This window comes from Schistocerca americana, chromosome 6 (assembly GCF_021461395.2).
Source record: "Schistocerca americana isolate TAMUIC-IGC-003095 chromosome 6, iqSchAmer2.1, whole genome shotgun sequence".
Lineage (NCBI taxonomy): Eukaryota > Metazoa > Arthropoda > Insecta > Orthoptera > Acrididae > Schistocerca > Schistocerca americana.
In genome coordinates this window covers 349,170,986-349,191,579 of record NC_060124.1, presented here as the reverse complement: position 1 = coordinate 349,191,579, position 20,594 = coordinate 349,170,986, and the positions used below count along the sequence as shown (strand labels likewise).

The following is a 20,594-nucleotide window of genomic DNA, read 5'->3' as shown; positions in this document are numbered from 1 at the left end:
GCGTGTGTGTGTGTGTGTGTGTGTGTGAAGGGGGTGGGGGAGGGTTTTTGGTGCCCCCTCCCAATCCAAAAAAGGGGGTGGGGGTGGGGGAAGGACTCAATTTTGGGTCTGCTTTGATTCTTCATGCAGGGTGAGTTTTTCCACCATGCGCAAACTACAAGGACGGATCAATGAGAGGATATGGAACAAAAAGGGCCTAATAAACTAACATCCAGAATTGCATGGTTCCCATGCTAGAGGCCATTCACTCAGAGACTGTGGTGTACTACGGGCTGTACCCTGCAACCACAGTTATAGAATGCACGATTTCCTCCGAGAGTGTTGTACTATTCCTCATATGTCATGCCCTAGCACTCTCTCCTGCCATAGCAATGGGTAATAATGTGTGCAATTCACTTCTCCTGCTGACTCACCATGTACTGGATGTGATACCGCATTGTACACAATGGTTCCATATTCAAATCGAGAGCATGTCGACATGATGTTTATTTGCAGAAAGGTAAATGACAATGGGCGACAGGCAGCAATGTTGTATCAGGAAACCTATCCCCACCGACACAACCACAGCATTCAATGTTTGCAACAGTGTTTCGCCATTTGTGTGAGACAGTGTCATTTCAGAAGTAGGAAATCATGCAGGATGTACCCAAAATGTTTGGACACCAGACTTGGAGGAAAAGGTGATTAACAGTGCCATGTCTGTACGAAGCAGTTGGCCTGCCAGAACATGGTAAGCCAGATGACCGTGTGGAAGATTCTCCATGAGAATTGCTACTACCCTTATCACTTACAGTGTGTGCAAGGCTTACTAGCGACAGCCTTTCCACATCAGGAACAGTTTTGTCACCGTTTTCTTCACCAGACAAACATGATTCTGGGATTAGCACCATCCATCTTATTCACAGATGAGGCCACCTTATATGGAATGGTATCTTCCAACTTGTCATCTGTGGGATCGTATGCAGAACCCCCATGATATAACAACAGCAAATCATCACAGTTGGTGCAGCCAGAAGGTGTGGGCCGGAACAATTGGTGACCCTGATTTGTGGAACTTCTGGTTATGGTACCACCTCAAAAGTATTGTGTATCCAGAGCCCATTCCAGATGTGGACACTGAAGCAGCCTATTCATGCTGCCTTTGACATTGTTCAGATAGAGGCTGACCGATGTGAACGTGCGAGACAGAACATGCTACAGAGCATACGTGCGTGCATTGAGGCACATGGAAACCATTTTCAACACACACTGTAATTGTGGCTGCACAGTATGGAGCTTATTAGACTGCAGTCTATCAATGTGTGACTGAATAAATGGAAACCATGCAATTCTGGACAGAAATTCAGTAGACCTTTTCTGTTCCATATCATCTCATCTATCAATTACTAGAGTTTTGTACATGTTGGGGAAAAAAAAAAAAAAATCACCCTGTATAAATGTGAATGATTTTTCACTTTATGTCCAACGAGCAAAAATGCTACTTTTAGCAGAAGATACTAGTGCTAAAAAAAAAGTTAGTTAGAAAGAAGCAGAAGAGTTGGTAAATGATATTTTCCAAAGAATTATTAAGTGGTTCTCAGAAAACAGACTCTCCATAAATTTTGAAGAAAACACTGCATTCAGTTCTGTACAACAAACAGTCACACACCACTGATATAGCACATGGGCCTGAAACAGTAAATAGGGTACAATGCTCCAAGTTTTTACTTGTACATATTGATGAAAACTTGAACTGAAAGAAACATTTACTGTGCATCTTAAACAACTAAGCTCAGTTACTTTTGCCCTTGTGTAATTGCTAATCTTGAAACAAACTTAACTTCGACATATTTTGCTTATTTTCACTCGAAAACATATTATAGAATAATTTTCTGTGCAACTTGTCACTTATAAATAAAGTATTGACTGCACATAAGTGAGCAGTAAAAGTAATATATGGTGTTCACCCATGGATGTCATGACAGTACCTCTTCAAGGAGCTAGGCATTTTAACGATGTTTATTACCCTTTGTTAAAGCTGTCAGTGACTCAGAAACGAGTTTAATATGGAGAGAGAGAGAGATAGAGAGAGAGAGAGAGACAGAGAGAGATATAGAGACAGAGAGAGATATAGAGACAGAGAGAGATATAGAGACAGAGAGAGATATAGAGAGAGAGAGAGAGAGAGTCTTTTCCCCCGCAATATAAAATTTCTGAAAAGTAGCAAACCACATTTTCTGAAAAGTAGCAGACCACATTTTAAATCATGATTTAAAATCATTTCTCTTGGACAAATCCTTCTATTCAAATGACAAATTTCTACTTAAAACTGATAGTACAAATAAATAAATAAATAACAACAACATGTAGTTGCATGAGTAGGACTAAAAATAATAATGTTAGCATTAATCATGTAAATATGTCCTGTAAACTGACTGATTTCAAATTATTTTGATGCAATAAATGTTCAAATTATCTTTGGAACATATAACTAACCAAACCACCAACATCAATTAGAAGATCATCTTGTATCCTCCTATGGCCACTCATCTTTAACACCTCCCTATACACAACAGCATCACCAGCAAACCAGCTCTACTTGCTGCCTACCCTGTCTGTGAGATCATTTACATACACAGGAAATAAGATCAGTCCAATCACACATCCTTGGGGCACTCCTGATAAACCTTTGTCTCTGATGAACACTTGCCATCGAGGACAACATACTGGGTTCTATTACTTAAAAAAGTCTTTGAGCCACTCACATATCTGAGAACCTAATCCATATGTTCATACCTTCATTAACAGCGTGTAGTGGGGCATTGTGTTACACACTTTCCAGGAAGCTACAAATATCAAATTTGCCTGTTGCACTTCATGCGCAGTAAGCAATATATCATGTGAGAAAAGGACAAACTGAGTTTCGCATGAGCGATGCTTTCAAAAATCATGCTGATTGATGAACAAAAGCTTCTTTGTCTCAAGAAAACTTGTAACAGGTTAAAGGATTTTGCAGAAAACCAATGTTAGTGATATTGGTCAGTAATTTTGAAGGTTCTGCCCTTCTCATACACAGAAGTCACCTGCATTTTTTTCCAGTTATTTGCGACTTTGCACTGGGTTGGAAATTCACGATAAAAGCACGCCAAGCAAGTGGTCAATTCCATAGAGTATTCTTTGTCAAACCAATTTGGGGTTCCATCCAGAACTGGCAACTTCCTTGTTTTCAACTGTTTCAGCCGTTTCTCTATGCCGGTTATGCTTATTACCCTGTTGTCCATATGGGAGTCTGTTTGGTGATTAAATAACAATATGCTTGTACGATTATTCTGCATGAACAATTTCTTAAATTTGAAATTTAAAATTTTGACTTTTGTTTTGTTACCATCAACTGCTATGCCAGACTGGCCAATGAGCGAGTGAATGGAAGCCTTAGATCCACTTGGTGATTTTACATAGGACCAGAATTTTCTTGGGTTCTCAGTCAGATCTTTTGCTACGGTGCGACAGTGATAGTTGTCGTATGCTTTGTGCATAGATTTTGACAGACACATTTTGAGGAACTGCTCAGCAACTTCATAAGACATTCGAACAGTCACCATGCCCAATGTTAAATTTATTCAGAAGATAGAAAAGATTTGACAGCTACCCTTTCAAGATGACCGAGCGAGGTGGCGCAGTGGTTAGCACACTGGACTCGCATTCGGGAGGACGACGGTTCAATCCCGTCTCCGGCCATCCTGATTTAGGTTTTCCATGATTTCCCTAAATCGTTTCAGGCGAATGCCGAGATGGTTCCTTTGAAAGGGCATGGCAGATTTCCTTCCCAATCCTTCCCTAACCCGAGCTTGCGCTCCGTCTCTAATGACCTCGTTGTCGACGGGACGTTAGACACTAACCAACCAACCAACCTTTCAAGATGTGGTAGTTACAAGATAAGATGAGAACCTTGGCCACAGCAGGCACTGAAAACTGACTCTTCATGGACTAATACTTGCACAAACTTTCAAATCCTCACCCAAGATAGAGAAGTGGTGTGATTAATAATGCTCAATGATGAACACCAATATGCAAGCTGCAGAACCTCAGATGTGAGATGCAACAACTGGAATGTTTCTGAGGAACAATGGGTACTCCAACAGTTATACAAGCATAGGAAATGTCACGGAACCTTAGACCCATCAAGACGACAGGTCATAAGAATAAATGTTGAGTACTGCCTTTCTACATTCCCAAGGTGACTGGTATAACTGATCATATATGGTGAAAATGCAGAGTAAGGACTATGTGCAAACCAACTAACCAAGAAGGTCGGAGATCTGAGTCTCAGATCAGGACCCCACTCTCAATGTAGGGAGTATATCACATACCATGCTCATGAGGAAACGTCTATGTTGCAATACCTGCACAATTCATCAATACCATGATCATCAGTACTCCAAGTCAGAATTAGCAGAGAAATTAGCTGTGGTGGAGTACATGCTTCTTTTGACCGACCACATAATGAAATGCACTGACACACAAATTCTCATTACACAGAAGAGGTACCATATTGTTTGTTCAGGGAAGCCATTGAAATTCATAAACATGACAACTGACAAGTGTCTCATGACAAACAAATCCCGGACTCTCATGCTGCAACAAACTGCTGTTGCAAGTAACAGCGGAGTATGAGACAGACCATTACAGCCCACATACATTTATTTTTATTCTTTTTTTTTTATTTTACTCATGCTAACAATCAACAGCTCCACCAACATAAGATTGGGTTCTGATCTGTAGGGATTCTCCCCTTGCTTTCATGAACAATGTGTGACTCATGCTGGATGAAGATCATCCATATGGTGACGCTGGTGAAGGCAACCCAGTCTACTGCCTTAGAGGTAGGAAGTTAAATCATCAAAGACTAAAGGATGAACACCTTGAAATAAATTACATGCTCCATCCGGTAGGGGTTGGCAAGATGGGCCTGCACCCTGTCTCGTGGAAAACCTGCAAAAGAGCCTCAAAGTAAGCCTCGGATTTTTAGGATCGAGAGGCTCGATTATAAGACTGCTTTATTCTGATCCCTCTCTTTCATATAATATTATGAAAGAAGGTGTCCAAATATTCTAATTATTTGTGCGTTAGAGAAAAATACAAAATGTTGGTAATAGTACTGTTTTTAAATCAAACATAATCCTGCTTTGTAATGTTGATTATGATACCAGAGTTTACTATAGATGAAGCTGAATAACAATCTGCTCCATGATTTTGTTTTGTGTAACTCTCTTGTAGATATTATTTGAAGAAATGAGTAGGCACCGGTCACAAGCATAAAATTATATCAGATAATGACAAAAACTACATCAAGGCAGGGCTCAGATTTTCCATCTTGTAGAAGTGACATCTATCAACTTTGTTAACAAATAGATAAAAGAATCAAGCCATTTTACATACTGCACACTGCAGGGAAAAGCAATAGTTAACTGCAGCAAAACTATTTCACTGGCAAAGCTTTTCATTAATTACTTACTTACTCGTTCGGCATCACAGAGGCATAATTTACAATATTCTTATCACTATATACTAAAAAAGAAAACAATATAATTCTACGCTATATTACATATGTTTTGAGCCACTCTATGGCTGAGTCACTGAGTCTATGTATGTCCATGAGTTCACCACCATAGCCATACACTTTGCACACGAGTAGATGGTCCAATGTCTGTATTTCACCGCACTCGCATACAGCGCTGTCTGCCAGGCCCCACTTGTTCATCAGGTGTTTACATCTCCCAACACTCGTTCTGACCCGGATTAGAGCTGTCCGCACTCTTCTTGGTAGGTTGAAGCCATCAATCTTCTTGTTCGGATCGTGTACTAAATTTTTGTTCTTAAATTCACTTGCCGAACATACTTCGTTCCAGGCCGTTCTCGGCTCAAAGGCTTGTAGTTCTTTACCGATTTTCCAAAAGGGTGATCTGGATTTAAGCCTGTTTGTCGGTGTCACATCTTGGTGGATGGGGAGGTCCGGGTTGTCTATAATTTTCCTGTAGGTTTTTAGGGCTAGCTGTGATCGCCTGATTTCTGGAGGCTCTATGTTCGCTAGTACAGGAAGCCATGCACAGGGGGTGGCCCTGAGTGTTCCCGAGATTATTCGCATTGTCTCCCTCAGCTGGACATCCACTTTAGATACGTGTGCACTTCTCCTCCAGACTGGTGAACAGTATTCAGCTACACTGTAGACAAGGGCTAGTGCTGAAGTTCTCAAAGTGCTCGCTCCACATCCCCATGTTGTTCCAGCCAGTTTTGCGGGATTTTAGTTTTTGCTTTGTGTCTTCGAGGTGTGAGCTGTACGTTAGGGTCCGGTCTAGTTTCACTCACAAATATTTAGGCTTATCCTCATGTCTTATGCTTTGGCCATTCGAAAAGATCTGTAATTTTCTGTGTGTCTCTCTGTTGTTGAGGTGCATTATAGTGCTGGTTGTTTTGTTGGGGTTGGGAAGTAGGTTCCACTTGGAGTAATAGGTGTTCAGGACTTCAAGGTCTGCACTCAGTGTTTCGTCGAGATCGTTGTAGTTTTTACTCTGACATGCGATGGCCAGGTCATCTGCATATGCAAATTTGCGTGATTTAGTTTCTGGCAAGTCAGTTATATATAGATTGAAGAGAGCTGGTGCTAGTGCCGAACCCTGTGGCAGTCCATTATTCAGAACCATGCTCTTACTGTTCGTGCCATTGAGTGAGACCTTGATTTTCCTGTTCGTTAGTATGTTCTTGAGTAGTTTGTAAGTCTGCTTGCAATTTATGATTCTAGTTAGCTTAAGCAGTAACCCTTCAATCCACACCGTGTCGTAAGCTGATGTGAGGTCTATGAGGACCAGGCCAGTTTTCATCTTGTTCTGGAAGCCTTTCTCAATATAGGTTGTGAGGGACAGCACTTGATCGCAGCAGTTTCTACCTGCTCGGAAACCCGCTTGGTATGTTGGGAGGTTGGCTTCGATGTATGGAGTTAATCTAGTCAGCAATATTCTCTCAAATAATTTATAGGAGGTACATAGCAGGGATATTGGTCTGTAATTCCTAGGATTATCTCCAGTCTTTCCGGGTTTCAGCACTGCGATGACTTTTCCTTCTTTCCATTCCTTAGGCACAACCCCCGTGCGTATGCATTCAGTACAAAGTTTGGTCAGCCACCTTCTTCCTAAAGTTCCCAATTCCTTTAAGAATTCTGGTAGGATGTTGTCAGGTCCGGCTGCTTTTCCTGTCTTCATTAGCTTCAAGGCCTGGGATATCTCTTCTGTCTCCACTTCTTTTACAATGCCCATGTTGGTTGGGTTATTAAGCAATAAACTGCTTAGCTCTTGGGAAATTTTTCTCTTTTCGGCTGTTTTTAGCTGGATTTTGGAGGTCTGTTTCAGGACAGCTGCAATCTCAGATGCGCTGGTTCCAAGAGTCAGCCTGTTAGGTGCTGTGGCACTGCCTAATTTCCTCAGCAGGCCCCAGCTCTTCCTGCTGGAGTGGGTAAAATCTAGATTCTCCATCGCCTCCTTCCATCTACTCCTACGTCATTGGATCTGGTTAAAGCTGCACATGAAGAAATCAATGAAGCAAAGGTTAATTTTTTTTTACTGAATTACTAGATATATGACACTGGACTGGAGCCAAGCACATGAGAAACCAGACCATAGTCTCACAGTATTATCAGATGGCATTCATCCAGTGAAAAACAAGAAACAACAGCTTTTATGGCACTGCCACTGGTGAATATTCTAATGGGGAATTTGCAAAGAGCAACATCTACAATGACCAGGGAAATGCCCTCCATGGAATTTAGTGAGAAGAGTACAAATAAACTCCAGCCCTGGGTTCAATTCCAGTCTGCCATCAGCAATGGATGGTGTATTTTCAAGAATGCCACGCACTTTTGTTGGCAAAATATCAGGCTGATATACACTGGTCGAAGATCCTGAGACAAAAGCCAACAGGCAATACGTCTATTCTCTATCCATTTGATATGTCACATGACCCACTTTCTATTTGGAAATACGAGTTGCATGCAAGAAGGCAGCTTCCAAAATGGCTGTAAGATTGGTAACATAGCCTCAAAATCGTCCCCCCCCCCCCCTTCTCCAGCCTCATACAATTTACCTTAATTTTCTGTTTTCTACCTGTTTTGATTTAAAAGGATGGTTCCATACCCATGGCCCATCCTGTAAAACTTCTTTAATAGGATGTTATAATACATACAGTCAAAAGCTTGCATAAGCAAAGGAAGTTCCAACCACAATTTTACCTATTAATGATAGTGGTGTCAGTCTGAACATTAAAAATAGACTACTGTGTGTGTTTAGTTTTGAGCTCCAGAAGATGAAGTACCCCAGTCAATGTGGTACACAACAGGAATGAGTAAACAAAGTAATATTTATTCAGTATTTCTTCTTCTTCTTCTTCTTCTTCTTCTTCATCACTGCCATAATTTGTCTCCACTGCTCAATGGAGCCGGCTGATAACACATTTTTATTGAATAATTTAATCAAAAAATTACAAATTCATGCCAAATAATCCTTCCTGTACCAAGTCTTCAACACCACATGTTCCATTCTACCTGGAAAACTACCCTGAATTAAAAACCTACATGAGCAGTTGTATTGGAGACACATACCACCACTCACAACACAAGGTAAGGCAAGTGATTAGAGCTGACTTTAAGGCATTTATATCTTCCTCAGTGGCTTCCATGATGCACTCAACAGGACTGAGGAGTGTCACCCAAGCACCCTCACCTCCATGAAATATTCTTGAAACCATACCAATTACTGGGGTACCATAGAGAGGTGATTATCTTTTCTGAGTAACAATACACCTACAAGTTACTATTATTTGCCAGAGAAACACAATGGAGGCTGAGAAGGGGCTCCATTTCATTTTATTAGGTGTTAAGACCACACATAAGAGAACACGTCTACCATATGCCTGAATAACACCCTCATGGCAAGCAGAATGTGTCACATCAAATGTTCTCAACACACACTGACTATGCCATTGAGTCTCCAGTCCCAGGGACCTGTACCATTTTTCTGTCATCCAATGGTGGTCTTCCTGAACTCATAGTGATCTCTGTATCCTTTGGCACATTTTCAGCAGGTTTACAAGGTGGGTAACAGTGGCTTCTGTAATCCACAGTGAGGAAGTTGTTCAGGTTGGCACATATGTTCACTGGTGGTTGCCGTCCAACACTGAACTGGTAAGTGCATCTGCTGCACTTACCTTTACATTATTACAACACAAAATAGCCAATGGCAATCCCTAGGTTCAATGTCTCATTGGTCACAGCAGTTTACTCTACTGGTAACTGGTATGAAAGGGCATTAAAACACCAATGTGTACATTACTCAGTAATGCTTATGGCAACTGAGATTGGGTTCAATTTGTCTTGGTAATCCTGCACACAAATATTATACTGCCGAACAGTAGAAGGTCTGAAAAATTCCAATTGCATGATGCAGCAAGTTATCCTGTTCCCTGTGGCAACAACAGTCAGCTCTAAACCAACCTTTCAGGAGTAAACATTCTACATATTTGACTTTGGATGGCATGTTACTTCAAATATTTATAATATTTATAAATGTTACTGAGGAATTATGAATGTTTATTTTTGAGAGACTTGACCACTGTCTTATGCCTTTTAAAAAATAAAATTAACAACGGCAGGGATGGAGTTGGATGGCAGGGAGGAGGAGGAGAGGGGAAATAAAGTCAAATTTTCTAGGTTTTATATTTCGATGTTTTGCTCCACTCAGTTATCTTGTAAACCTTTTTCACAAATTTTGTAGATATTAGTAAAAAGTATCTGTAACATCTTAATATGTGGTTTACGATTTATTATTCCATTTCAGTAGTCATCTCTCTCAATATCCACCTCACAAAATGACTAAGTGTTTCTTTTCAAACTTTTCACTTGGGCTCCTGAACCCTGACACTATTTCTGCACACTAATTACAACAATTGAACAAAATTTTAAAGGCAGCTCAATGTGATTTAAATTATTCTGGAAAGTCAAATGTCTGCTCCTTCCTACGTAATTCATTTGTTAATACTTTTTTTTTCTCTTTTAGTCTACAACTGATTGTAAATCATTTCTCTATCACACCTGCACTCTGTATTCCCCCCCACCCGGTATGTGTAACACCAGAGTTTACCGCCTCCACAATTCCTGTAATAGTTCATCCAAAACTGCGAAACTTTATAGGGATAACTAACAACCTTGATCTGTCCATTCTTAGTCCTGTTCATACACGAGATGTTTAGAAAATGTAAAATAACTAGGGCCACAACATGCAACTTCTGTGGACGCTTTTGTAAATGTATTCCATTCTTATGACTCAGTATAATCTTAAATCATGCATTAAATGTTGAATCGGTTGCTTTACTCTCCATATCTTGTTATTTGTGATATTTCACTGTTTGCCAACTAAATTGTTGCAAAAGATACATATTGAGAGCAGCATTAAACATAGAAAGAATATGAAATACTTACTTGTTCAGTGGGTGTGTAGTTGGGCTGCTTAATTATGTGAACTTTGTCCAAGAAGCTGAGGAAGAGAAGAAAAAAAGAACAGTGTTAGTTATAACATCAATGTACCACAACCTGGTAAGATAGCTCTTTTCTTTTCCAATTTCCCAACCATTTTCCAATAAAGCAGTAATGTACACTATACAATACTGAATAACATCACAGGAATCAGCTAATAAACAGTAATTAGTTAATAAATCAATTAACATCTTTATAGAGTAATAGCAACAGTACTATTCTTCTCCAAATGGAATGGGTTATCAAGACAATTGTCACTAACTCCTTGAATACGCATGTATATGTTGCCTGTTGGTGATAATTTAACTACCTGCAATCAATGCGTTCTACCTAAGGGATGAATTAAAAAAAAAGGGTAGCTCCACGATCATGCCACAGGACTGCACAATCCTGACTGGCTGCTGTGTCATTCTCTGACATAAGGCATCATGTGGATGAGGTACGGAGGGGCATGCTGTCAGTACACTCCTCTCCTGGCTGCTGTCAGCCTTCCAAACATTTTGAGCAGCTTACTCCCATTTAAGTCTCTCTTCAATTGTCCTCACACAGCTGAATGGACCCTCTTTCAGTCCTCCCACCGAGGAAAGGTTCCTGGCACTTCCGTGAATTGAATCTGGGTCTTACGAATGATAGACAGACATGCTGACAACTCGGCTATGAAGGTGGACCCTAACAGATGAGTAGCACTATGAAATTATGTCATAAGAAATTAGCAGATGTAAATAACCCAAAACTGTTAGTATGATTTTCTTGCTTCCACACCTGGCAGTTAAGCATATGGCAAAAGTTGCTGAATTTAGTTGTTTGAAAAGTACACAAACATTTTTTAAATTCAAATTATGATCAGCATGCACACCAGAAAGTTTAGGGTATTCTATCTATTCACTGCCTCCTGAACATGCACTACATCAAATGTTGGTGTTAAGTCAATTTGTTGAACAGAACATGTTCTGAATGAAATTAAAGGACAGTCCTTTGCAAAGATCCACTCAACTCCTTGAAAAGTTTTGTTGCAAATTACTTCTGCTTCTGTCTCTCTAACCAGATTAGTTATAACACTTGGCTCTGCAAATAAATACAAAATCCGCTTGATGCATGTTAAGAGGAAAGTTGTGCTCATACATAAGGAATAACATTATCATTTCCTTCTGTCAGCAGATAGTACAGAAAATTAAGTTAGCATATTGCCTCAGTGCATGAGACACACAAATTGAGACAAAATAATGGCCCTATCACCATACTTTTTACATTTCATGAAATAAATACATGCAATAAAACTGAAGTTCATAGCTGTTAAGTCTCCCTCTGCCACATGGACAGTTTCCAAATATTACCCAAATTCATTCCACGTCAAATAAAAACACCTTCAGTCACTAAGTTCATTGCAACTGTAATACATTTCTTTAGCACATCCAACATTTTTGCTGTTGGTGATTTATGAACAGAATATTTATTGAACATCTACTTGGGAAGAATGTGAAATGGTTAGTGCTGTAAGACCAGGTCCCCATTCCATGTCTGACCTGGTCACAGTTGAGCCAGATATTCATTGAAGATTATCTCTGTGTCAATGGGATGGAACAACATCCTAGTGGAATATGAAGTTGAGTTCCCCAGCAATGCAGAAAATTTTGCATCTACAACAATGTTTTCACAAAAAATACTGAGATCAATAAACCCTTTCAACTGATATTGCATTAAAACATTCAGTTTTGGTTAGTTGATTTCATGCTTGAGGATTCTAAAGTCCTCAAAATGATGACACTGTCTAAAGTGACTTGTCTGTTATTTGCACCTAGCAAATAAAAATAAATAGTGGGATAAAACTGTCACCTAGTAACTTTTGAAGCACATAGCCCAAAATTCTACATACTTTGTCTCGATATTTGAATGAAAGGCCTATAGAAGATGATGATGGCATGGTTTATCAGTAAACAACATCTCCCCACATGGCAGACATATTTTTGCATAAGTTCTCTGTTTGTTTACAGTGTTCCAATACACAAGACAATACAAGCTACTTTCTCTTCCAATACATGTGGTGAATCTGGGCTTTTTTTCCTCTGCACAGCACGGCATCAAAGGCAGTGGACTGTAATAGAGGCAACTAAGGTAGTTTCTCTGGGGGGGGGGGGGGGGGGGGAGGGTGAACCTTCACTAGTTCCTTTCACAGTGCAAACTGTACCAACCTCGGAACAAGCTAGGTTATTTTTGATTCCCTGTTGATTTGGCTCCTCACACTGAGAATGTCATTAAAGGACGCGAAAATACATTGAACAGCATGAGGTCAGTGACAAAACTGTTGGGGAGCTCACTCCATAGTTCTTCTCACTTAATACCTGACTGTTCACACGTAGACTGCAGATACATGTCTATCACAAAACCTCCAACAAGTACCTACAATTTCTGGGCCAAATGCAGTACAAAAGTTTCTGCATCTGCTTTGGAGATGTGGTTCTTTCTACCACAATGACAAATATGAATCATTCACTGCTGAAACAGTGGTGAATGATGACATAAATTGATAACTTCGGAGCTCAGAGAGAATGCAGCTACCTGTGAACAGAAGATGCACTATAAACATCTACAAAACAAAATTCACCAAAACAGGATTCTGCTGAGTGTCCTTCATCATTGTCTTTGTACCTGCCAAAATCTTCCAGTAAGATAGTTACATCGCTCCAGCAACATAAAACAATACAAACAGTTCTCATTTACATGTTGCCAAGGAGAAAACTGGGCACGTTAATCACAAATCAACACAGGTGGCTCAAAAATGGAAATGGGAAATCACATTGCATCTGCTATCTTCAGTCCACGCACTACAGAATAACGAAAACTGCAACAATCAGAAAATATTTCCAGATTTCTAGCCGAAAAGATTTGCTGTTGTTGAGAAATATAATGTTCCTGAAAATCTCCAGAGAGCTAAGAACTACAGACTCAACAAGGTGTCTAACTCGATCTGATTTCAGAATTGGCAAGAGAAGGGTAAGTAAATGAAACATATATTTGTAAAGAGGCTAAAGTCAATCGACACACATTTGTGAATCGAGAAAACTAATTTAATTCTGTAATAATTTTATATAGGCATTTCACTGAAATTATGTTGTATGATACAAATGTGATTGTCAGACGAGACACTGAATTTCTAATGATGTTTTGGTAATGTAATTAATCATTAAAAGGTGCAAACTGATCCCTTTAAAAATGCTGTAGAAGATACTGAAATCGATACTCCACTTTATTCCCATTAACATAAACTGATGAGCCAAAACATTAGGACCTCCTGCTTAATAGCTTGTTTTTGTCTGTCTTTGCACTGAAATACATCATGGATTCTGCATATAAGAAATTCGACAGTTGGTTGGTATGCTTGTGGAGGTATGTCGCATTAGACGTCGAAGCAGAGGTCACGTAATTCGCATAAATAACAGGCCACTGATTTGATAGCAATCCAGGTGGGTTCCACAGGATTTGCATCAAGTGAATCTGGTCGCTGAGACATCTATGCGAGTTCACTATAATACTCCTCAAACCACTGTAGCACGGTTATGAATCCGAGCCATGGATAATTATACTGCTGAAAAATGACATCATCGTTGATAAAATCATCAAGCACGAAGAGATGCTGGTGGTTCACAGCTGTCAGCGTGTCTTCGAATACTATCGCAGGTCCCACGACAAGTGCAGGAGGATGTCTCCCATAGCATAATACTGCTCCCACCAGATTGTGCCTGTGGTGCACTGCTCGTTTTGAGATGCCATTCACCTAGATGACGGCGTTTGTGGAGACAACCAGTGACCTAGTGTAGCAAAAATGTGATTCGCCCAAAGAGCTGACACATTTCCATCGATCAACGGTCGCATACAACGGTCCCATGCCCACTGCAATCGTAATTAACGATGTTGTTGGGTCAACATGTTAATACATAGGGGTGCGGGACCAAACTACGAGATCATCGCTCCCTTGTTCCTAAAAAAACAATGACACAAGTGCGTGAATAAAACAGACAACACATATAACACAAAACATAATGAAATGAAAAACCACAAGAACAAAGAAAAGGCAACGAATATTACAAAGAGGACAAAAAACAACAGAGAGACGCTAGAAACAGAAGAGAGTAAAAACAAGAAAGCAGATTACCATGGCTGGCCGACCACGAGAATAAAAAGGGAAAGCCAGCCCTCTGCAACACATTAAAACCTCCACCCTAAAACTACTAGGGTGAAGGACACAGAGGGACAAAGGACATGGGCTAAAACTTAGAACAATTGATAAAACCTACCATCACAAATAAAACGTACAACTAAATCAGCCAATGAGGCTTTTTCAAATAAAATGAGTGGCAACGAGTCTGGTAACCAAGATTTCGTTGCCAAGATTTCGTCGCTGGGCAGTGCACCAGAATATGAGCTGTCAACCGGGCACCCCACCGACACTGAGGCAGGTCTTCACGCCGGGTCGCCCAAGCGTGGTCAATGCAGAGCCGGCAGAGGACAACTGATTCTCTGCCAGAGGCCCGCATGGAAAACTTCCACACCTTCGTAATCTCCTTAATGGCACCCAGTTTGTTGTGCGTAGTGAGACTATGCCTTTCCATCTCCCAAAGCCAAAAAAATCCTGCGTCAGAAGTCAGAACGCAGGTCAGGTTCAGAGATGCCCATCTCCAAAAGCGCTTTCCACGTAGCCCGTCTGGCCAGCCTGCCAGGGATGCCAACGTGTCCTGGGGTCCACACGAACACCATTGAACAACAGGACCTGTCCAGGACATAGATGGACTCCTGGATGGACGTTAACAACAGATGGCGAGGGTAGCATCAGTCGATAGCTTGTAGGCTGCTCAAGGAGTCAGCACACTGAAGAAACGATTCCTCGGGACATGAATGGATACACTGAAATGCAAGAGATATGGCCACCAGCTCTGCATTGAATACACTGCAGCCATCGGGCATGGAATGCTGTTCAATATGGCCTCTGTGGACAAAGGCGAAGCCAACATTACCATCAGCCATCAAGCCATCAGTGTAAACCACTTCAGAGCCCCAGAATACTTTAAGAATCAAGAGGAAGTGACAGTGGAGAGCCACAGAGTTAAGGGAGTCCTTATGGCCATGCGAAAGGTCCAGGGGAAGCTTCGGCCTACAGCTACACCACAGATGTGTACATGAATGGACATCGAGGAAAGGTGGTGAAGGGAAGGACTCCAGTTCAAACAGAAGCAATCGAATGCGAACTGCAATCGTTAGCCCTCACCTGGGCCGCCTACGTGGGAGGTGAACTGCCGTGTTTGGGAAAAGAAGACGGGAATGAGGATGTTCGGGAGAGCTATTAATGTGTGCAATGTAACTGGCGAGCAGTTGTGCATGTCTGATCTTCAATGGAGGGATTCCAACCTCCACCTGTACGCTTGTCACCGGACTCGTCCTGAAAGCTCCTGTCACTTGTTGAACTCCGCAATGGTGCAATGGGTCAAGCAAAGGCAATGCTGAGGACGCCGCTGAACCATAAATCACACTCCCATAATCAAGGAGGGAATGAACAAGGCCTCTGTAGAGCTGCAGCAGCGTGGGGCGATCTGCACTCCAGTTGGTGTTGCTCAGGCAGCGGAGGGCACTGAGGTGCTGCCAACACTTCCGTTTAAGCTGACGAAGACGAGGAAGCCAAGTCAAATGAGTGTCTAAAACCAGAACTGAGAGAGCCCATGACTGCGCCTTATGGATGGCCCAAAGTGGGCAACGCTCAGCAACACCAGTGCTGGAGCAGCAGTACGAAATGCAGAAGTTGCCTACATACAGAGAAGGTAACCAAGGGTCTGACAGCTGCTGTCAGACCGTTAATGGCCTCTAAAAATAAAGAGACATTCAAAACAGAGCCCTGAAGGACTCCATTCCCCTGGATATGGATGGAAACTATGGGAGGCACCAACTTGGACATGGAAAGTATGGAGCGACAGGAAGTTTTGGATAAAAATCGGGAGCGGGTCCTGGAGACCCCACTCATACAATGTGGCAAGGATATGCTGTCACCAGGTTGTGTCGTATTCTTTACACAAGTCAAAAAAGACAGCAACCAGGTGTTGGCATCTGGATAAGGCTGTTCGGATGGCAGACTCGAGGGATAAAAGATTATCAGTGGTAGAGCGACCCAGGCGGAAGCCGCCCTGACATGGAGCCATTAGGCCATGTGACTCCAGGACCCAACCCAACCCAACCCAACCCAACCCAACCCAACCCAACCGCCGACACACCATACGTTCCACCAGCTTACAAAGAATGTTTGTGAGGCTGATGGGCCAATAGCTTTCCACATCAAGCGGGTTTTTACCAGGTTTGAGCACCAGAATGATGGTGCCCTCCCGCCACTGCAATGAAAAGACACCATCGCACCAGATCTGGTTGAAGATGACGAGGATATGTCGCTTGTAGTCAGATGAGAGATGTTTAATCATCAGCCTCTGGATCCCATCAGGCACAGGAGCTGTGTCAGGGCAATGTGCAAGGGAAATGAGAAGCTCCCACTCTCTAAATGGGGTGTTATACGATTCACTGTGGCGTGTAGTGAATGAAAGGACTTTCCCTTCCAGTCGCCGTTTGAGAGTGCGAAAGGCTGGGGGGTAATTCTCCAATGCAGAGGCTCGAGCAAAGTGCTTGGCAATTGCATTTGCGTCGGTAGATAACACGCTATTTATCGTAACACCGGGAACGCTTGTGGGGGTCTGGTAGCTGAAAAGATGCCTCATCTTAGTCCAGACTTGGGAAGGTGACGTATGGCACCTAATGTTCGAGACATATCTCTCCCAACACTCCTACTTCCGTTGTTTGTTGGCGAACGTGGGCTCGAAGCTGCTAAAAGGCTATGAGGTGGTCCAGGGAAGGGTGCCGCTTATGCCGCTGTAGATCTCGCTGAAGCTCCTTAATTGCTTCAGCGACTTCCAGCAAGCACCCAGGGACTGCCTTATGCCGGGGGCACCCTAAAGAGCGAAGGATCGCATTTACTGCCGCAGAAACAATTGTTGTAGTCACCTGCTCAAACATGACATCGGTGTTACTGTGTGGGGGAGATTCAACGGTGACTGCAGGGGTGAAAGTTTCTCAGTCTGCCTTGTTTAAAGCCCATCTGGGCAGGCATCCGTGGGCCTGATGCCGGGGCAGTGAAATGAAGACGGGAAAATGGTCAATACCACACAGGTCGTCATGTGCTCTCCAGTGGATAGATGGGGCAAGTCCTGGGCTTCAAATTGATAAATCAATGGCTAAGTAACTACCATGAGCCACACTGAAATGTGTGGCGGCCCAGTAGCAAAAACCTGGGAAGGGAGTGACCCAAGGGACCCCATCCTACGGAGAGAAGCCGAAGAAGACTTACGCTTCTCCGGCTTAGAAGTGGAGACGGGCATCCCCGATGGTTGCGGGGGGAGTCGCTCCCAAAGTAGGTAGTGCGGGAGCAACAGGGAGGGGGCAGGTGTAGTCTTCTGGTTCTGAGAATGACTAGGGTTGGCGGAGCGATGGTGCCGGAACTGTTGTTGTGGCGGTGTACGACGATGTCATACGTACAGGATGCAAGGTTCAAATTTTCTCTTAGAATCATTGTAGGTCAGTCGGTCCAGGGTCTTGTACTCCATGATTTTCCTTTCTTTCTGAGGAATCCTGCACTCTGACGAGAAAGGTGAACGGTGCTCTCCACAGTTGACACAAATGGGAGGCAGGGCACGCGGAGTATTAGGATGTGAAGGGCGTCCACAATCTCGACATGTGATGCTGGAAGTACAGCAGGGAAGACATATGGCCGAACTTCCAGCACTTAAAGCACAGCATAGGTGGAGGGATATATGGCTGGGCGTCACAGCGGTAGAGCATCACCTTGACCTTCTCCGGCAATGTATCACCCTCGAAGGCCAAGATGAAGGCACCAGTGGCAACCTGATTATCCTTCGAACCCCGGTGGACATGCCAGATAAAATGTACACCTCGCCGCTCTATATTGGCGCGCAGCTCATCGTCAAGACTGCAGAAGAAAGTCCCTGTGAAATATGATACCCCGGACCATATTTAAGCTGTTATGGGGCGTGATGGATACAGAAACATCCCCCAACTGGTCACAAGCCAGTAACGTCCGTTACTGGGCAGAAAATGCTGTTTTGATCAAGACTGACCCAGATCTCATTTTCGACAATCCCTCCACCTCCCCAAACTTGTTCTTCAAATGCTTAACAAAAAAACTGAGGCTTCATTGTCATGAAAGAATCCCCATCAGCTCTCAATCATACAAGGTACTGGGGCGAATAAGATCCGCTGCCATCCTTAGCCTGATGTTCCTCCCATGGTGGGCCAGGGAGGGGAACGCTTAGAGACAGCTGGTGTTTCACCACCACCAAGAGATGATGGACTACGCTTCATCACGTGTCATCCGCCCTGATGCCACCCACTCCGACCAGAGGTCTTCCCTACGGGCGCCACCCAGCTGCAGCAAAGGCCACCTGAGAGGACGGCCATTGCCGGGAGTCCCAATGACCCAGGGGGATGGGCACCTACTCCTTGGCATACAAAGGGAGAGGCATCAGCAGAGTGATCGCTGTGTTGTCAGGGGTCTACAACCAACAGGGTACATGGCGGCCCCACCACAATGGACTGGCTACCATGCTGGATAACAGGTGCAAAGAAGTGCATGATCATCGTTGACACAGAAAGCGACACTGCATAGTGCATGGTGGAAAACGCACCCAGGAAGGTGTCCTTGACCAATAGATGACGAATGATCAGGACTCAAATGCGACAACGAGAAAGCGGGCTTAAGATCTCAACGCACGAGGGACACGATGAACTATGTAAGGCGCCCTTCCCCAAATGGCTCGCTCTTCGGGAAAATTTTGAAGACTGGAGGTCAAACCCTTCAGGGAAACATCAAACAAGGGCCGAAACGTGTGAAACTCCTTTTAGTCGCCTCTTACGACAGGCAGGAATACCTTGGGCCTATTCTTACTCCCGGACCCGCAGGGGGGACATAGGGGTGTTCAATGAAGTACAATGAATGATGTGCTCCTAAACACTTGGACATGCACTAGCATTGCGCTCTTTTGGCAGGGATGCCACAGATCGCCGTCTATCCAACTTTACTGAGCAGACAAGCCTCTGAATCCCACGTTCTGTGAAGAGTCGTTGACGTCCAACCATTTAGTGCCTAGTGGTGGTTTCACTGTCCTTCTACCTCTATCCGCACTCGCTCAAGATAGCACGTTAACATTCGACCAGCTCCGCCGTTTTTAGATACTCGTTCACAGGCTCTTTCCTCATTTGCAAACCATATCTTCGTTAGGGTGATCCCCATCTCTGTCTGCTCAACTTACATATTGCTGTTACCGTGCCACACGCCCGCAATGCCACCAGGGGGCATCCAACGTCGCGGTGGGCAGTGGTCACGATTTTTTGGCTTGATCAGCATAATGTTGACTGTATACAATACTACAGAACCCGGCAAAGCTTCGTAATTGCTAAATATGTATGTGAATTGGATGTACGTCCTAATCTCCTGCCTCCCCTCTTTCCCCCTCCTCCTCATATCGTACTCCCCACCCTATGTCCATTTCCACCCTTTTCCCTCCCCATGTTCACATAGTCATCCCCATCTTGTGTCTCTGACACTGAGCTTTGTTCATCGGTATTGCAAAGTAATCTTTGATTGGTAACCGAAGTCGCTCAAAAGGAATGATTAAATCGGTTGGGATCATTGGTATACGGAGTAAGAGAAAGCTCTCTCCCAGTGTTGGATCCGTGAGGATAGTAGCTTCAAGGATGGTATTTCACATACTTGTAATCTGCGTACGAGTCGCAATACAAAGTTTCCAACTACTCAGATTCCGCAGTATTTTAATCATAAGTCGATGAGCTATAAACACAACTATCCCGTTTTCTGTTAAAATCGACAGAGAAAGAAAACAGAACAGCACATTGTTGGGCGTACAAGTTTTGTTCAAAATAATATGTACGGAGAAGGAATATTCATGGAAGAAACAATATCATGGTTAAAACTGGTTGC

At 42.9% G+C, this 20,594-nt stretch overlaps 1 protein-coding gene across 1 annotated transcript in view; it reads right to left on the bottom strand.

The window, feature by feature from the left end:
• Nucleotides 1-20,594, bottom strand: part of LOC124619743 (guanine nucleotide-binding protein G(s) subunit alpha) — a 372,022-nt gene that overhangs the window by 64,537 nt on the left and 286,891 nt on the right. The window contains exon 6 of the mRNA XM_047146318.1: nucleotides 10,502-10,556. Coding sequence (XP_047002274.1) covers nucleotides 10,502-10,556 — 55 coding nt within the window. The remainder of the gene's footprint in view (nucleotides 1-10,501; nucleotides 10,557-20,594) is intronic.